The sequence below is a fragment of the Bos indicus x Bos taurus genome, chromosome 5 (genome assembly GCF_003369695.1).
Source record: "Bos indicus x Bos taurus breed Angus x Brahman F1 hybrid chromosome 5, Bos_hybrid_MaternalHap_v2.0, whole genome shotgun sequence".
Lineage (NCBI taxonomy): Eukaryota > Metazoa > Chordata > Mammalia > Artiodactyla > Bovidae > Bos > Bos indicus x Bos taurus.
This window is the reverse complement of record NC_040080.1, coordinates 111,038,385-111,055,465: the sequence shown is the minus strand read 5'-3', so window position 1 is coordinate 111,055,465 and position 17,081 is coordinate 111,038,385. Positions and strand designations below refer to the sequence as shown.

Below are 17,081 nucleotides of genomic sequence, written 5' to 3'. Positions count from 1 at the left end.
TTCCAGAATTTCTGCATAAGGGAACATCTCTCGAAGCTGAGTTTTTTGGTGTATAAGTTTCTTCTGTTGAAACTTTATAGGAAATAAAAGTTGATTCCTGGTGATTCTGGAAGGCTTAAAGCTCAGCCCTCACCTATACCATCCATCTGTTGCTACTGCCACTGGTCTCTACTTTTTCATCATTGTTGTGAAGCTTAAATAAACTGGTTTCAAAATCTAAAAAAAAAAAAAAATCCTAACAAGCTATTTTTTGGTACTGACAAACTAATTCTAAAGTTTACATGGAGAGGCCAGATCCAGAATAGGCAACACAATATTAATTAACAAAGTTGGCGGGCTAACACCACCCAACTTAAGACTTAGTTTGAAGCTATAGTAATCATGACAGTGCAGTACTGGTAAAAGAAGAGACAAACAGAGCAATGGAACAGCAACAGAAGCAGAAAGAGACTCACATAAATAAGCCACAACTCTTTGACAAGGGGTACAGGCAATATAATGGAACAAAACTGTCTTTTCAACAAATGGAAAACAACTGGACATGTGCATGCAATGAAAAATAAAACAAAGAACTCATACCCTTAACAAAAGTTAACTCAAAATGGATCAAGACTTAAATGAAAAATGCAAAACTATTAATATATAATCTCATAGAAGACAACTAACATAGGAGAAATGCAGAAGACTCTGGGTATGCTGATGACTTCTTAGGTAAAACATCAAAGGCACAATCCATGAAAAATAGTTGATAGTTGTTGCTCTTTAGTCACTAAGTCGTATCTGATTCTTTGGCAACCCCTTGGACTGTAGTCCACCAGGCTCCTCTATCCATTGGATTTCCGAGGCAAGAATACTGGAGTGGGTTGCCTTTTCCTTCTCCAGGAGACCTTCCTGACCCAGGGATCAAACCTTCGTCTCGTGCACTGGCAGGCAGATTCTTTACCACTGAGCCACCTGGGAAGCCATGATTGATAGCTGAACTTCATTAAAATTTTAAATATCTCTGCTCTGTGAAAGACAATGTTAAAAGAACAAGACAAGCTAGCCTGGAAGAAAATATTTACAAAAGGATATATCTGATAAAGAACTATTATCCAAAATATACAGATAATTCTACAATTTAACAATAACAAACCACCAGACTGAAAAATGAGCCAAAGAACTTAATAGACACCTCATAAGAAAATAAGATATACAGATGGTGAAATAGCATATAGGAAGATTTTCCATATCATCTGTAATCAGGGAAATGCAAATTAAAATCAGATACTGCTACACACACATTAAAATGGCTAAAATCAGGATCAACACTGGTGAGGATATAGAGCAACATTAACTCTTATTCACTGCTGGTTGGAATGTAAACTGGTACAGCTGCTTCTGAGACACTTTGGTGGTTTTCCTATAAAACTAAACATACTCTTACCATGGATCATGCTCCTTGGTATTAATCTAAAGGAGCTGAAAACATATGTCTACACACAAACCTATGCATGGATGTTTACAGAAGCTTTATTTATAACTGCCAAAACTTGAGAGCAATCACACTGCCCTTTAATAAGTAAGTGGATAAATAAACTGTGGTATATCCAGAAAATGGAATATTATTCAGCACATAAAAAGAAATGGGCTATTAAACCATGAAACAATATGGAGGAAATTTAAATTGTATATTACTAAGTGAAAGAAGCCAAGCTGAGAAGGCTATATACTGTTTGGTTTCAATTATATGACTCTGTGGCAAAGGCACATGGAGCATAAAAAGATCAGAAACTAAAATGATACCGCAGTATCATACCATAGTATCATTTTACATAGCGATGGAGACATGGCATTACACATTAGCGCGGCCGAGAGGAGCCACCCCACGTCTGAGGTCAGGGGCAGCAGCCGAGAGTACCACCAGACTGCGATGGCGCAGGAATGGCCAAGAGGAGCTACCCTGCGTCCGAGGTCAGGCAGGCGGCCGAGAGGAGATACCCAGCGTCTGAGGTCAGGGGTGGTGACAAGAGGAGTTACCCCACGTCCGAGGTCAGGGCCGGCGGCCAGGAGGAGCTACCCCATGCCCCTAAGCCCGAGGCCAGGAGCGATGGGCGGAAAGAGCTACCCCACGCCCCTAAGCCCGAGGCCAGGGGTGGTGGCCAGGAAGACCAATCCCACATCCAAGGAGCCGTGGCTGCATGGGCGCAGGAGGGCCTAGAGGAGCTATCCCACATTGAAGGTCAAGAAGGGCAGGGGTGAGGAGATACCCCTCGTCCAAGGTAAGGAGCAATGGCTGTGCTTTGCTGGAGCAGCCGTGAAGAGATACCCCACGCCCAAGGTAAGAGAAACCCAAGTAAGACGGTAGGTGTTGCAAGAGGGCATCAGAGGGCAAACACACTGAAACCATACTCACAGAAAACAGTCAATCTAATCACACTAGGACCACAGCCTTGTCTAACTCAATGAACTAAGCCATGCCCGTGGGGCAACCCAAGACGGGCAGGTCATGGTGAAGAGATTTGACAGAATGTGGTCTACTGGAGAAGGGAATGGCAAACCACTTTAGTATTCTTGCCTTGAGAACCCCATGAACAGTATGAAAAGGCAAAATGATAGGATACTAAAAGAGGAACTCCCCAGGTCAGGAGGTGCCCAATATGCTACTGGAGATCAGTGGAGAAATAACTCCAGAAAGAATGAAGGGATGGAGCTGAAGCAAAAACAATACCTAGCTGTGGATGTAACTAGTGATAGAAGCAAGGTCTGATGCTGTAAAGAGCAATATTCCATAGGAACCTGGAATGTCAGGTCCATGAATCAAGGTAAATTGGAAGTGGTCAAACAAGAGATGGCAAGAGTGAATGTCGACATTCTAGGAATCAGCTAACTGAAATGGACTGGAATGGGTGAATTTAACTCAGATGACCATTATATCTACTACTGCAGGCAGGAATCCCTCAGAAGAAATGGAGTGGCCATCATGGTCAACAAAAGAGTTCGAAATGCAGTACTTGGATGCAATCTCAAAAACGACAGAATGATCTCTGTTCATTTACAAGGCAAACCATTCAGTATCACAGTAATCCAAGTCTATGCCCCAACCAGTAACGCTGAAGAAGCTGAAGTCGAACGGTTCTATGAAGACCTACAAGACCTTTTAAAACTAACACCCAAAAAACATGTCCTTTTCATTATACGGGACTGGAATGCAAAAGTAGGAAGAAACACCTGGAGTAACAGGCAAATTTGGCCTTGGAATACGGAATGAAGCAGGGCAAAGACTAATAGAGTTTTGCCAAGAAAATGCACTGGTCATAGCAAACACCCTCTTCCAACAACACAAAAGCAGACTCTATACATGGACATCACCAGATGGTCAACACTGAAATCAGTGATTATATTCTTTGCAGCCAAAGATGGAGAAGCTCTATACAGTCAGCAAAAACAAGACCAGGAGCTGACTGTGGCTCAGACCATGAACTCCTTATTGCCAAATTCAGACTTAAATTGAACAAAGTAGGGAAAACCACTAGACCATTCAGGTATGACCTAAATCAAATCCCTTATGATTATACAGTGGAAGTGAGACATAGATTTAAGGGCCTAGATCTGATAGATAGAGTACCTGATGAACTATGGAATGAGGTTCGTGACACTGTACAGGAGACAGGGATCAAGACTATTCCCATAGAAAAGAAATGCAAAAAAGCAAAATGGCTGTCTGGGGAGGCCTTACAAATAGCTGTGAAAAGAAGAGAAGTGAAAAGCAAAGGAGAAAAGGAAAGATATAAACATCTGAATGCAGAGTTCCAAAGAATAGTAAGAAGAGATAAGAAAGGCTTCTTCAGCGATCAATGCAAAGAAATAGAGGAAAACAACAGAATAGGAAAGACTAGGGATCTCTTCAAGAAAATCAGAGATACCAAAGGAACATTTCATGCAAAGATGGGCTCGATAAAGGACAGAAATGGTATGGACCTAACAGAAGCAGAAGATACTAAGAAGAGGTGGGAAGAATACACAGAAGAACTGTACAACAAAGATCTTCACCACCCAGATAATCACGATGGTGTGATCACTCACCTAGAGCCAGACATCCTAGAATGTGAAGTCAAGTGGGCTTTAGAAAGCATCACTACGAACAAAGCTAGTGGAGGTGATGGAATTCCAGTTGAACTATTCCAAATCCTGAAAGATGATGCTGTGAAAGTGCTGCACTCAATATGCCAGAAAATTTGGAAAACTCAGCAGTGGCCACAGGACTGGAAAAGGTCAGTTTTCATTCCAATCCCAAAGAAAGGCAATGCCAAAGAATGCTCAAACTACTGCACAATTGCACTCATCTCACACACTAGTAAAGTAATGCTCAAAATTCTCCAAGCCAGGCTTCAGCAATATGTGAACCGTGAACTTCCTGATGTTCAAGCTGGTTTTAGAAAAGGCAGAGGAACCAGAGATCAAATTGCCAACATCCGCTGAATCATCGAAAAAGCAAGAGAGTTCCAGAAAAACATCTATTTCTGCTTTCTTGACTATGCCAAAGCCTTTGACTGTGTGCATCACAATAAACTGTGGAAAATTCTGAAAGAGATGGGAATATCAGACCACCTGACCTGCCTCTTGAGAAACCTGTATACAAGTCAGGAAGCAACAGTTAGAACTGGACAGGGAACAACAGACTGGTTCCAAATAGGAAGAGCAGTCCGTCAAGGCTGTATACTGTCACCCTGCTTATTTAACTTCTATGCAGAGTACATCATGAGAAACGCTGGACTCGAAGAAACACAAACTGGAATCAAGATTGCTGGAGAAATATCAATCACCTCAGATATGCAGATGACACCACCCTTATGGCAGAAAGTGAAGAGGAACTCAAAAGCCTCTTGATGAAAGTGAAAGTGGAGAGTGAAAAAGTTGGCTTAAAGCTCAACATTCAGAAAACGAAGATCATGGCATCTGGTCCCACGACTTCTGGAAACAGTGTCAGACTTTATTTTTTGGGGCTCCAAAATCACTACAGATGGTGACTGCAGCCATGAAATTAAAAGACGCTTACTCCTTGGAAGGAAAGTTATGACCAACCTAGATAGAATATTCAAAAGCAGAGACATTACTTTGCCAACAAAGGTTCGTCTAGTCAAGGCTATGGTTTTTCCTGTGGTCATGTATGGATGTGAGAGTTGGACTGTGAAGAAGGCTGAGCGCTGAAGAATTGATGCTATTGAACTGTAGTGTTGGAGAAGACTCTTGAGGGTCCCTTGGACTGCAAGGAGATCCAATCAGTCCATTCTGAAGGAGATCAGCCCTGGGATTTCTTTGGAAGGAATGATGCTAAAGCTGAAACTCCAGTACTTTGGCCACCTCATGCGAAGAGTTGACTCATTGGAAAAGACTCTGATGCTGGGAGGGATTGGGGGCAGGAGGAGAAGGGGACGACAGAGGATGAGATGGCCGGATGGCCTCACTGACTTGATGGACGTGAGTCTGAGTGAACTCCGGGAGTTGGTGATGGACAGGGAGGCCTGGCGTGATGCAATTCATGGGGTTGCAAAGAGTCGGACACGACTGAGCGACTGATCTGATCTGATCTGATCTGACAGAAGGTACACCACCAAGAGAGAACCACATAAACTAGGGACTTTGGTTACGATGTGTCAGTGTAAGTTCATCAACTGTAACAAATACGCCTGCCTATAGGAAGGAAGCTATCCATGTGTGAGGACAGGTTTAGATGGGAAACCTGTGTACCTTTTCCTCAATTTTGCTCTAAAAAGTTAGAGCAAAAGTTTAAAAAAAAAAACAACAAACACATATGTACCATGGTACTTGAATTAGTCAATATCCTGTTCATAAAGGAGTCCACTTATCATGAACCTGGGTGTGATGATAACAATGTCAAAATGAAATTCAGGCTTCTAAATATTTACTTTTATGTTTTATTCTTACTTTGTCATGGGTTAGAAACAAACAGTTCAAGGACCACACTTTGAACAGCATTAAAAGAATGTTTAAACTCAAGACTTAAAAGAGGAATAAGAATGTGCAAATATGAAAGAGTATGTGGTCTATTGAGAAACAGAAAAATCCAATATGGCTACAGCATGAAATGTAAACATAGGAGTGATAAGATATGACACTGGAAAAGCAAGCAGGAGACTGAAAACTATTTTGAGAAGAATTTCAATGAATGGTTTCTAAATTTATTCACTATATACACATTGGTATGTATATTTATCTATTTTATATTATGATTTATACTATTATATGTGATTATATATAATATACTCATATAATTTATCATACAAATATATATGTAAATTAAATACTATGATTTAGAACATGGTATTATTAAAATATTATTACTGTATCACAAAAAGTAGAACATAAAGGGATGAAAAGAATTTTAAGTGTACATTTTAACTATGGTGTAAGTTTTCTTTGTTTTCACAAAAATTGACTATAATGTTCTTAATGAAAGTATAATTTGAAGATGCTTCTTTACTTCTGAGGAACTTATTTTAACTTATGAAATATAAAGATTCGAAGGTACAGTTCTAAGATGAGCATGCATTTTTTATTTTTATTTATTTATTTTTCTTTCCCGCAGGGGTCAGCTTGATGGCCCGCGGGCCAGGGGTCCCATACAGTGCAGGCCCTGCGAGATAGCAACTAGGCCTGAGCTTACTAAACATATGTCCCATCTGGGCAGGGCCTGCCTCTGCTCCCACCCCAGCGAGTCCCCAGACCAGGCATACTGTGTCCATAGCCAAACTTATCCCCAGGTCCCAGGGCAGGGGACCCAGGGCCCATGAGCTGCAGAGTTTGCTGTGGCAGTCATCCGGGCCAGCCCCTGCTACCACGGGAACAGGGCTGAATTTGACTTGACTGTGGGCATTTTTTATTTTTAATGGCTATAACAGAAAGAGATGCCTCACAGAGTTTTTAAAATTTTCACTTGAAAATCCAAAGCATCAAAATAATTTTTTCTAATTTGTAAAAACACATCTGATTTTATGATTGCTGGGAGAAATATCAATAACCTCAGATGTGTAGATGACACCACCCTTATGGCAGAAAGTAAAGTAAAAAGCCTCTTGATGAAGGTGAAAGAGGAGAGTGAAAAAGTTGGCTTAAAGCTCAACATTCAGAAAATGAAGATCATGGCATCTGGTCCCATCACTTCATGGCAAATAGATGGGGAAACAGTGGAAACAGTGTCAGACTTTATTTTTTTGGGCTCCAAAATCACTGCAGATGGTGACTGCAGTCATGAAATTAAAAGACGCTTACTCCTTGGAAGGAAAGTTATGACCAACCTAGATAGCATATTCAAAAGCAGAGACATTACTTTGCCAACAAAGGTCTGTCTAGTCAAGGCTATGGTTTTTCCAGTGGTCATGTATAGATGTGAGAGTTGGACTGTGAAGAAAGCTGAGCACTGAAGAAGTGATGCTTTTGAACTGTGGTGTTGGAGAAGACTCTTGAGAGTCCCTTAGACTGCAAGGAGATCCAATTGGTCCATTCTAAAGGAGATCAGCCCTGGGATTTCTTTGGAAGGACTGATGCTAAAGCTGAAACTCCAGTACTTTGGCCGCCTCACGCAAAGAGCTGACTCAGTGGAAAACACCCTGATGCTGGGAGGGATTGGGGCCAGGAGGAAAAGGGAACGACAGAGGATGAGAGGCATGCATCACCAACTCGATGGACCTGAGTATGAGTGAACTCCGGGAGTTGGGGATAGACAGGGAGGCCTGGCGTGCTGCAATTCATGGGGTCGCAAAGAGTCGGACACGACTGAGCGACTGAACTGAACTGAACTGAACTGAACTGAAATCTAGGGCTTCCCTGATGGTTCAGATGGTGAAGCGTCTGCCTGCAACACAGGAGACCTGGGCTCGATCCCTGGGTCAGGAAAATCCCCTGGAGAAGGAAATGGCAGCCCACTCCAGTACTCTTGCCTGGAAAATCCCATGGACAGAGGAGCCTAGTAGGCTACAGTCCATAGGGTCACAAAGAGTCGGACACAACTGAGCAACATCACATTCACTTTCACTGAAATCTAAGCTTCACAAGTTTGCTTTTGAACATGCTGAGTTTAAGATGCTTCTATGATATCTAAAAACAGGTATTTTAAAGTTGTCGGTTATATAGGAATGGAGCTAATGATTTGGAATCATCAGCATAGGTAAATATAATAACTGAAGTCATCAGTGTGAAAATAAATTCTAGTACAAATAAACAGAACAAAAATAATAAGACAAAGTGCTGAGTAACACCAACACATAAAGAATAAGTACAGGAAAGGAAGAAATACAAATAAAACTGGGAAATACCAGCAGAGCGGTAGAAAGAAAATCAAGAGAGTAAGGTTATCACCTAAGTTGCAGCATATATAAAAGAGAACTAGAATCCTTTTAAAGGCCTCTTTTCACTTAAAAAAAGTCCACACACCTGCATCAACCACATGATTATTCAAATACAAACTACAATGCTGACAACTACAAATAAAAACCTAAACATGTGGATATACCCTAATATGTTTGTATTTGCTTGATGTACATACAAGCTTAAAATAAGATTTCAAGAAGTTTAACCTATTAATTAAAAATCCTTATTACTGCTTTATACAAATGATAATATACAAATTCAAAATAATATTACTGAAAAAAAAAATCAGTCATTTATCCCTACTATGTATTATGTTTGTAAAGAATACTGTCATAATTGTGAATAATTGTGTTACTAGCTCTTATTGCCAAATTTAGCTCTGTTTATTTTAAAAACAGAAATGTTTTAACCGATTTTCAGGGCTAGATATGTACAGTGCACAATACCCAGAATAAAAGATTGTTTTATTAACTCCAAAAAGATTGCAACGTTCTACTCAGGAATGTTAACACAAATCTCTAACTAATACACCTCCAAAAAGAATCCTCTTCTGCCCTTAGTTACAAAGTTATTAACTGAAATGTTCAGAAAAGGAAAAAGAATAAACAGTATTATCAAGGATAAACACCACTGTTTACTGAAAATTTTCTCCCTCTGGGAATTTTTATATCTTCTGTGGGAAGAATAGAAGGTGTTGTGTTGGGGGATAAACACTGTTATTCTACAACTACCATGAGGACAAGACTGGCAGCACCATGAGATTACAACTAGAGGAATTTTACACTAAAATACAATATTTTAATCTCTCCTTCATATTTGAATGAGATTCTTGCTGGGTACAGTAATCTGGGCTGTAGGTTATTTTCTTTCATCACTTTAAGTGTGTCTTGCCATTCCCTCCTGGCCTGAAGAGTTTCTATTGAAAGATCAGCTGTTATCCTTATGGGAATCCCTTTGTGTGATATTTGTTGTTTTCCCCTGCTGCTTTTAATATTTGTTCTTTGTGTTTGATCTTTGTTAATTTGATTAATATGTGTCTTGGGGTGTTTCGCCTTGGGTTTATCCTGTTTGGGACTCTCTGGGTTTCTTGGACTTGGGTGATTATTTCCTTCCCCATTTTAGGGAAGTTTTCAACTATTATTTCCTCAAGTATTTTCTCATGGTCTTTCTTTTTGTCTTCTTCTTCTGGGACTCCTATGATTCGAATGTTGGAGCGTTTAATATTGTCCTGGAGGTCTCTGAGATTGTCCTCATTTCTTTTAATTCGTTTTTCTTTTTTCCTCTCTGATTCATTTATTTCTACCATTCTATCTTCTAATTCACTAATCCTATCTTCTGCCTCTGTTATTCTACTATTTGTTGCCTCCAGAGTGATTTTGATCTCATTTATTGCATTATTCATTATATATTGACTCTTTTTTATTTCTTCTAGGTCCTTATTAAACCTTTCCTGCATCTTCTCAATCTTTGTCTCCAGGCTATTTATCTGTGATTCCATTTTGATTTCAAGATTTTAGATCATTTTCACTATCATTATTTGGAATTCTTTATCAGGTAGATTCCCTATCTCTTCCTCTTTTGTTTGGTTTGGTGGGCATTTATCCTGTTCCTTTACCTGCTGAATATTCCTCTGTCTCTTCATCTTGTTTATATTGCTGAGTTTGGGGTGTCCTTTCTGTATTCTGGCAGTTTGTGGAGTTCTCTTTATTGTGGAGTTTCCTCACTGTGGGTGGGTTTGTACAGGTGGCTTGTCAAGGTTTCTTGGTTAGGGAAGCTTGTGTCGGTGTTCTGGTGGGTGGAGCTGGATTTCTTCTCTCTGGAGTGCAATGAAGTGTCCAGTAATGAGTTATGCGATGTCTATGGTTTTGTAGTAACTTTGGACAGCCTGTATATTGGAGCTCAGGGCTGTGTTCCTATGTTGCTAGAGAATTGCATGGTATATCTTGCTTTGGAACTTGTTGGCCCTTGTGTGGGCCAACAATAAAATAAGATACTTTAAAGTTTCACAATTAGAAGTAACACAAGACTCCTGAGTAAAATCCTCCTTTTAGAAAGGATATCAAATATTCAGGAGTACTGGATAAACTGTAAGATCCTTAATTAAATAACCAACAAGCACCAGCCTGACCTCTGCATTCTCAATATGCTCTCTGCCTGACTGTACTCCACCACTGCAGTCCCTGTCCCAAATAGCCCCACCCGATGGGTAGGCTTTCTCTCTCCCTTTAAACACACACACATAAACAGAGCAACAATTGAATACAAAAGTCATTTCTCAGACTCTATTAGAGTTATGGTACACATTCACTGTGGGAAACAGATAACATGATCAATCTCTCCAGTAACCCCAATAACCCAGAGACAACAGATGTTATGAAAGTGAAAGTCGCTCAGTTGTGTCCAACTCTTTGCAACCCCATGAACTATACAGTCCATGGAATTCTCCAGGTCAGACTACCGGAGTGGGTAGCCTTTCCCTTCTCCAGGGGATCTTCCCAACCAAGGGATCGAACCCAGGTCTCCTGTATTGCAGGTGGATTCTTTACCAGCTGAGCCACAATTCCATAATGTATCAATTATTAGTAGTTCATAACCTTTTTGGATTGCAGATCCCTTTGAAAATCTGGTGAAAAATATAGCTCTTCTCCGAAATAAGCATGATATTCTTTTACATAGAAATTTAGCAGCTTGTCAATAGAGTTCAAGTTTAGAACACTTTATATGAGACACTGTTTTATTATCATACCCTTTGTTATATGCTCTCCCTCCACTTGTTTAATATAAATAGGTAATAATTTTCCAATAATTATTAATTCTTATAGGTAATGTTTTCTACAACATCAGTTTAATGTCCATATTGTAACTTTACATTAATATATTACAGCATATATGCTATTTCATTGTTACAAATTTCAGTTTTTCTGTTAGGGGCTATCATACATGTTCTTTTCTTATATGTTAAATACAGTAAATTACCTTAAAGAGATAACTATAAACTTAACTAAGGAAACATTCTATTATGAAAATTACACATTGGGGAGAAAAAACCCCCACAAATACATGACCACTGGTCCACCCTTCCTAAACCTTAAGTTTCAGAAACTTTATGACCCCCACCCCCAAATAATTTTCCAAAGTTATTGAAACATAGTTGTTTTTTTTAAAACAATATTTATGTCCTTGGCTGTGTCGGGTTTTACTTGCAGCACACAGGGATCTGCACCCTCTGCTGTGGCATGCGGAGCCTTTAGCTGCAGCATACAAACTCTTAGTTGTGGCACGTGGGATCTAGTTCCCTGATCAGGGATCGGACCTGCACTGGGAGCGCAAAGCCTCAACCACTAGATCACCAGGGAAGCCCCATTTAAACATGCTTTATAAAAAGGAGTTCAGTGAATATTTAAGAAATGTTCTACATAAATGAGAAGAGTCATTTACTCTTCTCATTTACATAGAGTCACTGCTTAACAAATTCAATGCATCCTTGATAACTGTAATAAAAAATTAATATTTAATTCATAATTTATAAGAACACACAAACTGATCTTGTGGATGGCTATATCCTCTGATGACTTTTTAAGTTTGTGTAGCCATATGTGTAAGTTATTTGGTTTACTGAAAATATTTTCTAACATATAATGCCAAATATCCATCCTTTAGCCCATTCCTCCTTTTTTTCATCCCCATTAATCAGCAGACACCCTCTCCAAGAAATATACATTCTCCAATCTTTGTTGCAACTTGTTGACAGGTTAATGAATGTAATTAACTGTTGATATACAATACAACAAATTCCTCTAGATAAGGCATTGATAAGTTCAGATCTAGATTTTGTTTGTTTTTTATCTTGTGTCTGAGTCGCAATGAGTTTGTGAATAATAATTAGTAACTTAAAAAAACTTTTTTACTAGTACTAAACATAGCTAAACCTTTAAGAGTTGAAACGTAACAAACCACATGTTCTAGGCTATGAAAATAAAAGAAGCAACAAGTGTACGAACAGGTCACAAGTAAAATAATGGTCTAAAAAGCTTAAAAATAAAAACATACACCCTGTGAAATCAATTGTCTTCCTGATTTAACACAATGATAAATGGTAAATAAATGATCAATGATAAAGCTTTTGATGAAGATCTGTAAGGAAATTATTCCCCTAATGACCCTAAGTAAAGAATGCAAATCTGAAAAGTGCCAATTATAATTTAAGGTGTATCATGCGAAGAGTTGACTCATTGGAAAAGACTCTGATGCTGGGAAGGACTGAGGGCAGGAGGCGAAGGGGACAACAGAGGATGAGATGGCTGGATGGCATCACTGACTCGATGGACATGAGTCTGAGTGAACTCCGGGAGTTGGTGGATAGGGAGGCCTGGCGTGCTGCGATTCATGGGGTCGCAAAGAGTCGGACATGACTGAGTGACTGAACTGAACTGAACTGACTTAAGAACTAAATGTGTATGAATGATACAACAAATGTGGTAAGTTACTGAAGTTCATTTTTATTTCCCAAAACAAAAACTGATAAAAATACTTTGGTTTGAGAATGTGGCCTGCAAATGGGCCAAATCAAAGCTTTTTGATTGACAATGCTTGCTAGTAAACAAAAAAAGATTCTTTCCAGTTTAAACTAGTCATGCTAAGTAAAAATTACCAAACAATGCTTACATGTTAGAAGTTGAAAGGAATCACAGGTTTCATTATACCTATATCAAAATTACTCAGAAATTAAAATAAAAAGCAGCAGCAGTGGCAAACATGTCAGATTTACTTAGTCCTTGATAACCTTAGCCTTCTTAAACATTGTTTTATTAGTAAACATTTAAATCTTTTCTATTTAATAACAATAATAAAATAACAGCTCTTCTTAATCAATATTTTATTTATATACACTATAACAACCACAACTTTTAACCATATATTTTAAACTTAACATAAAACAGAGGAAAACAGAGGTTTTATACATATAAATCTAAGTAGATGGTCTTGCACAGGCATGTGGGTTCTGGAGTCAGGTTGCCTGAGTTCAAATCTGGACTCATACTGACTAGTTCTGTAACCACAGTGAAATCATTCTACCTCTTTGTCTCATTTCCCTCACCTACAAAGTAAAAGTAAATATTTTACCAACAGTACCTTCTTTATAAGATAACTGTTGCAAGAATTGAATGAGATCTCCATAAAGTACCCTGGACATTATAAGACTTGATAAGATTTACCATTATACTATAATTATTAGCACAAGCATGATGACCACATCTTCTGCAACTTTATGGCTTCAACAGGGAAGGACACCACTACTTCAGCCATCTCTGTTAAACAACTTCTCATACTTAATTCTGATCTTCCTCCTATACATAAGCACACACACTCAAACATTCTTCCTCCTATACATAAGCACATACACTCAAACACATTTTCTGGTAAAAAGCATTATTTAATTGTGAATAGGTGGTACTATGGACTTGCTATGGTTTGAATGCTTGCGTCCCTCCAAATTCTTATTCTGAAACCCTAATGTCCAACGTAAGGGCACTGGGAGGTGAGGCTGCGGGAGGTGCCTAGGTCACAAAGTTGGAGCCCTTCTGCACGTGTATAAGAGCACTGCCACCGCAGAGCTCTCTAGCCCCTTCCACTACGTGAGGACACAGTGGCGAGCTGTTAAGTCTGCAACTGGCAGGCAGGCCTTCACCAACAGAATCGGACCAAATTACCCACTCTCTCCATCACATGAGGTCACAGTGAGCAGGCAGTTCTCTGAGAGTCAGGAAGAGAACCCTCATGAGAACCAGACCATGCTGGCACTCTGACTGATTTTGGACTTCACAGCCTCCAGAACTGTGAGAAAATAAATTTCTATTTTAGCTATCCTGTCTACAGCATTTTGTTATGGCATTCCAAGCTGACTAGTACAGGGTTTATACTTATCTTTTCAGTGTTTAAATACACAAGTGAAAATGACTCTGTTTCTTTTGCTAAGTTCATCAAACCTTTACAAATCCATGCTGTGTGCAGTTTTCAGACTGCAGAGTATGTGAGAATAAGTTGTGGTCTGCCTACAATGCAGTTTCTTTTTAAGAGGACAATTAAAGTTTCTGACATTACACATATGTCTACAATATGTTCTTAGTCTTAACTTAAGGATTCTTACCTTTTGTATCTGCCTGAAACTGTTCTAGATGGCTCCTGTAAAGTAAAAATAACAACATATCAGTTTGGGTATGTGTAAAAGCACACACAATTCCAGGTTATATAAAACAATTGATAGAGAATGTTGGAACAATTACCATTACTTTTAAAAATTCACATTGCCAATCAAACAAAACAATATCCTACATTTGATTTTTCAGACAAAACCAATCACTGTTTAAAGATTATATCTTTAATTTGGAAACATTTTAAAAGCTTAGAAAAATATTTTAAAGGGTTATCATTCATCAACCAATCTAAACCTTTTTGGAAGTCGAGCATTAAAAAACACAACATATCCCCCTTCTAGTGTTTTCTATGCCCTCAGTTTAAAAAAAAAGGAGGGAGGGGTACAATTCACCACAGACGTATAATGATTAATGCTTATTTTTAAAATAGCTAAAAATAAAAGGTGAGAAAATATTTTTTATGCTGATTCTAAGCTAGACCTCCCCCCAAAAAAGATAGCTGTAAGTTAATATTAAGCACTGGGGTGAGAAAACTATTGTTATTGCTATTTAGTTGCTAAGTCATGCCCGACTCTTTCACAACCCCATGGACTCTTTCACAACCCCATGGAAAATCAAATTGATGGAGGAGCCTGGGGGACTACAATCCATGGGGTAGCAAAGAGATGGACACGACTGAGCAACTAACACATAGTCAAAACTAAATGATAAGTCTTAATTAACAGATTACAAATCAACTATACTCCTATAATTTTTTTTTTTTTAATTTTTTAAATAAGTAAGTCTTTGACTCTGCAAGCCCATGGACTGCAGCCAACCAGATTCCTCTGTCCATGGAATTTCCAGGCAAGAATACTGGAGTGGGTAGGCATTCCCTTCTCCAGGACATCTTCCAGACCCAGGGATCAAATCCTGATCTCCTGCATTGCAGGCAGATTCTTTACCATGTGAGCCACTAGGGAAGCCCAGAAGATGATCAGATTCCAGCCTAAAACAGCAAATACTACATGGTAAAGAATGTATCAATGTGGAAAAACAAGATAGAAAAGTCATACAGTTATGACTAAGACTTAGATTCAAGTTCCAACCAGACAGGCTACCCAGTAGCTGTGAGACTGTGGTAAGTTATTTAACTTCCATTAGTCTCAGTTTCTTCATCTCTAAAATAGGAATAAAAACAATGTCTACTTTACCAGGTTGTTGTGAGGATTAAATGATAGAAGTGATAAAAACAATTAGCAAAACTCTTTTACAACAGGTGAATAATTTAAAATTAACAGTGAAGGTTTTTTTTTTTAAAAAAACCTAGGATGTGGAAGAATATTTACTGAATTTTCTGAGCAGAACTTTAATAAATCTGACTTAATTCCTCCAAATCAATAAAGTCCCATTACTGCAGCCTACTAGCAAATGGCATCCCACTCCAGTATTCTTGCCTGGGAAATTCCATGGACAGAGGAGCCTAGTGGGCTCCAGTCCATGGAGTCACAGAGAGTTAGACACGACTGAGCACACACAGCACACACCACAACAGCCTACATCGCTTATTTAAATATGACTTTACGGCATTTTTAAGGAATGCGATAAAGGGGCAGCAGGGGTCTCTCACCTTTCTTTCTCCCCCAAAACCTCAGTATAAACAGTATGCAATAAATATATATTGACAACCTATAGAAATAACTTCCCTGGTAATCTACAGTTATAGAAAAAGCACCACCTTGGAATTAAAAAGTTTTCGAAAGTAACCAGGTGATACGATACAAGAAGTGCCCATGTGTGTGGGCCTGGCCCTTTAATAGGATCACCCCTGGAGGAGCCTTGGTCCGACAGTTGGTTCAAAGACATTTTACCCTCCTCTGGGCACCAACTGATCTCATAGCAGGGACAATAACAAAAGCCTAGCAAGTCAACTTTAAACAGTTTCTTATCTACCTGTCATTAAACTATGAGACCCTAAAGATAAGACAGATGAATCTTTGTACTCTAACACCAAACATGTAAAACAGAGCTCCTATTTACAAAAATATGATAGCTCTAAGTGAATAAGAAAGAATATACTTTATAAAATCTAGTTTTTTAAAACTATTTTTTAAACCACAGTAACTAGATTAAAATGTTTAATCCTAGTATTTAGATAAAGCAGAAAGAAATACTAAAGTTATGTGTATGCACTCAAAGTAATGATTTCAAATGCAACTTTTCCCCTTAAGTTTTATAAGCAGTATTCCAATTGATATTTTATCAAGGTTTTCTTTCATAATATTCCCTAATCTTATTATATATGAACTAAAACTTTAGGCACAGACCTTAAAGGATGTCCATCTAAATTAAATATGCACTAGAAAAGATGCTAATGACACAGTAAGGTCCAAAACATAAACACCTCTCTGATTTGGGTTATAACTGAAATATTTCAAAAAATGACATAGCCTGATTATCCAGACTACTTCTTAGTGCAATGAAATTAGCATAACTGCTAAATGATAAGAGCCTCTGTTACATTTACGGATTTGTATGTAGCTGATATATTGACTGTAATGGTATGGAAACCTGGCA

At 38.6% G+C, this 17,081-nt stretch overlaps 1 protein-coding gene and 1 non-coding gene across 2 annotated transcripts in view; both read right to left on the bottom strand.

Annotated features, from left to right (window-relative positions):
* The window catches only part of PAWR (pro-apoptotic WT1 regulator), a 128,080-nt gene that overhangs the window by 20,612 nt on the left and 90,387 nt on the right, over positions 1 to 17,081 (bottom strand). The window contains 1 exon segment of the mRNA XM_027543293.1: positions 14,519 to 14,553. Within this exon segment, the coding sequence (XP_027399094.1) occupies positions 14,519 to 14,553 (35 nt within the window).
* On the bottom strand, positions 6,737 to 6,872 carry LOC113893843. Its single transcript, XR_003511366.1, has one exon. It is a non-coding gene; the product is annotated as a small nucleolar RNA SNORA5 (small nucleolar RNA).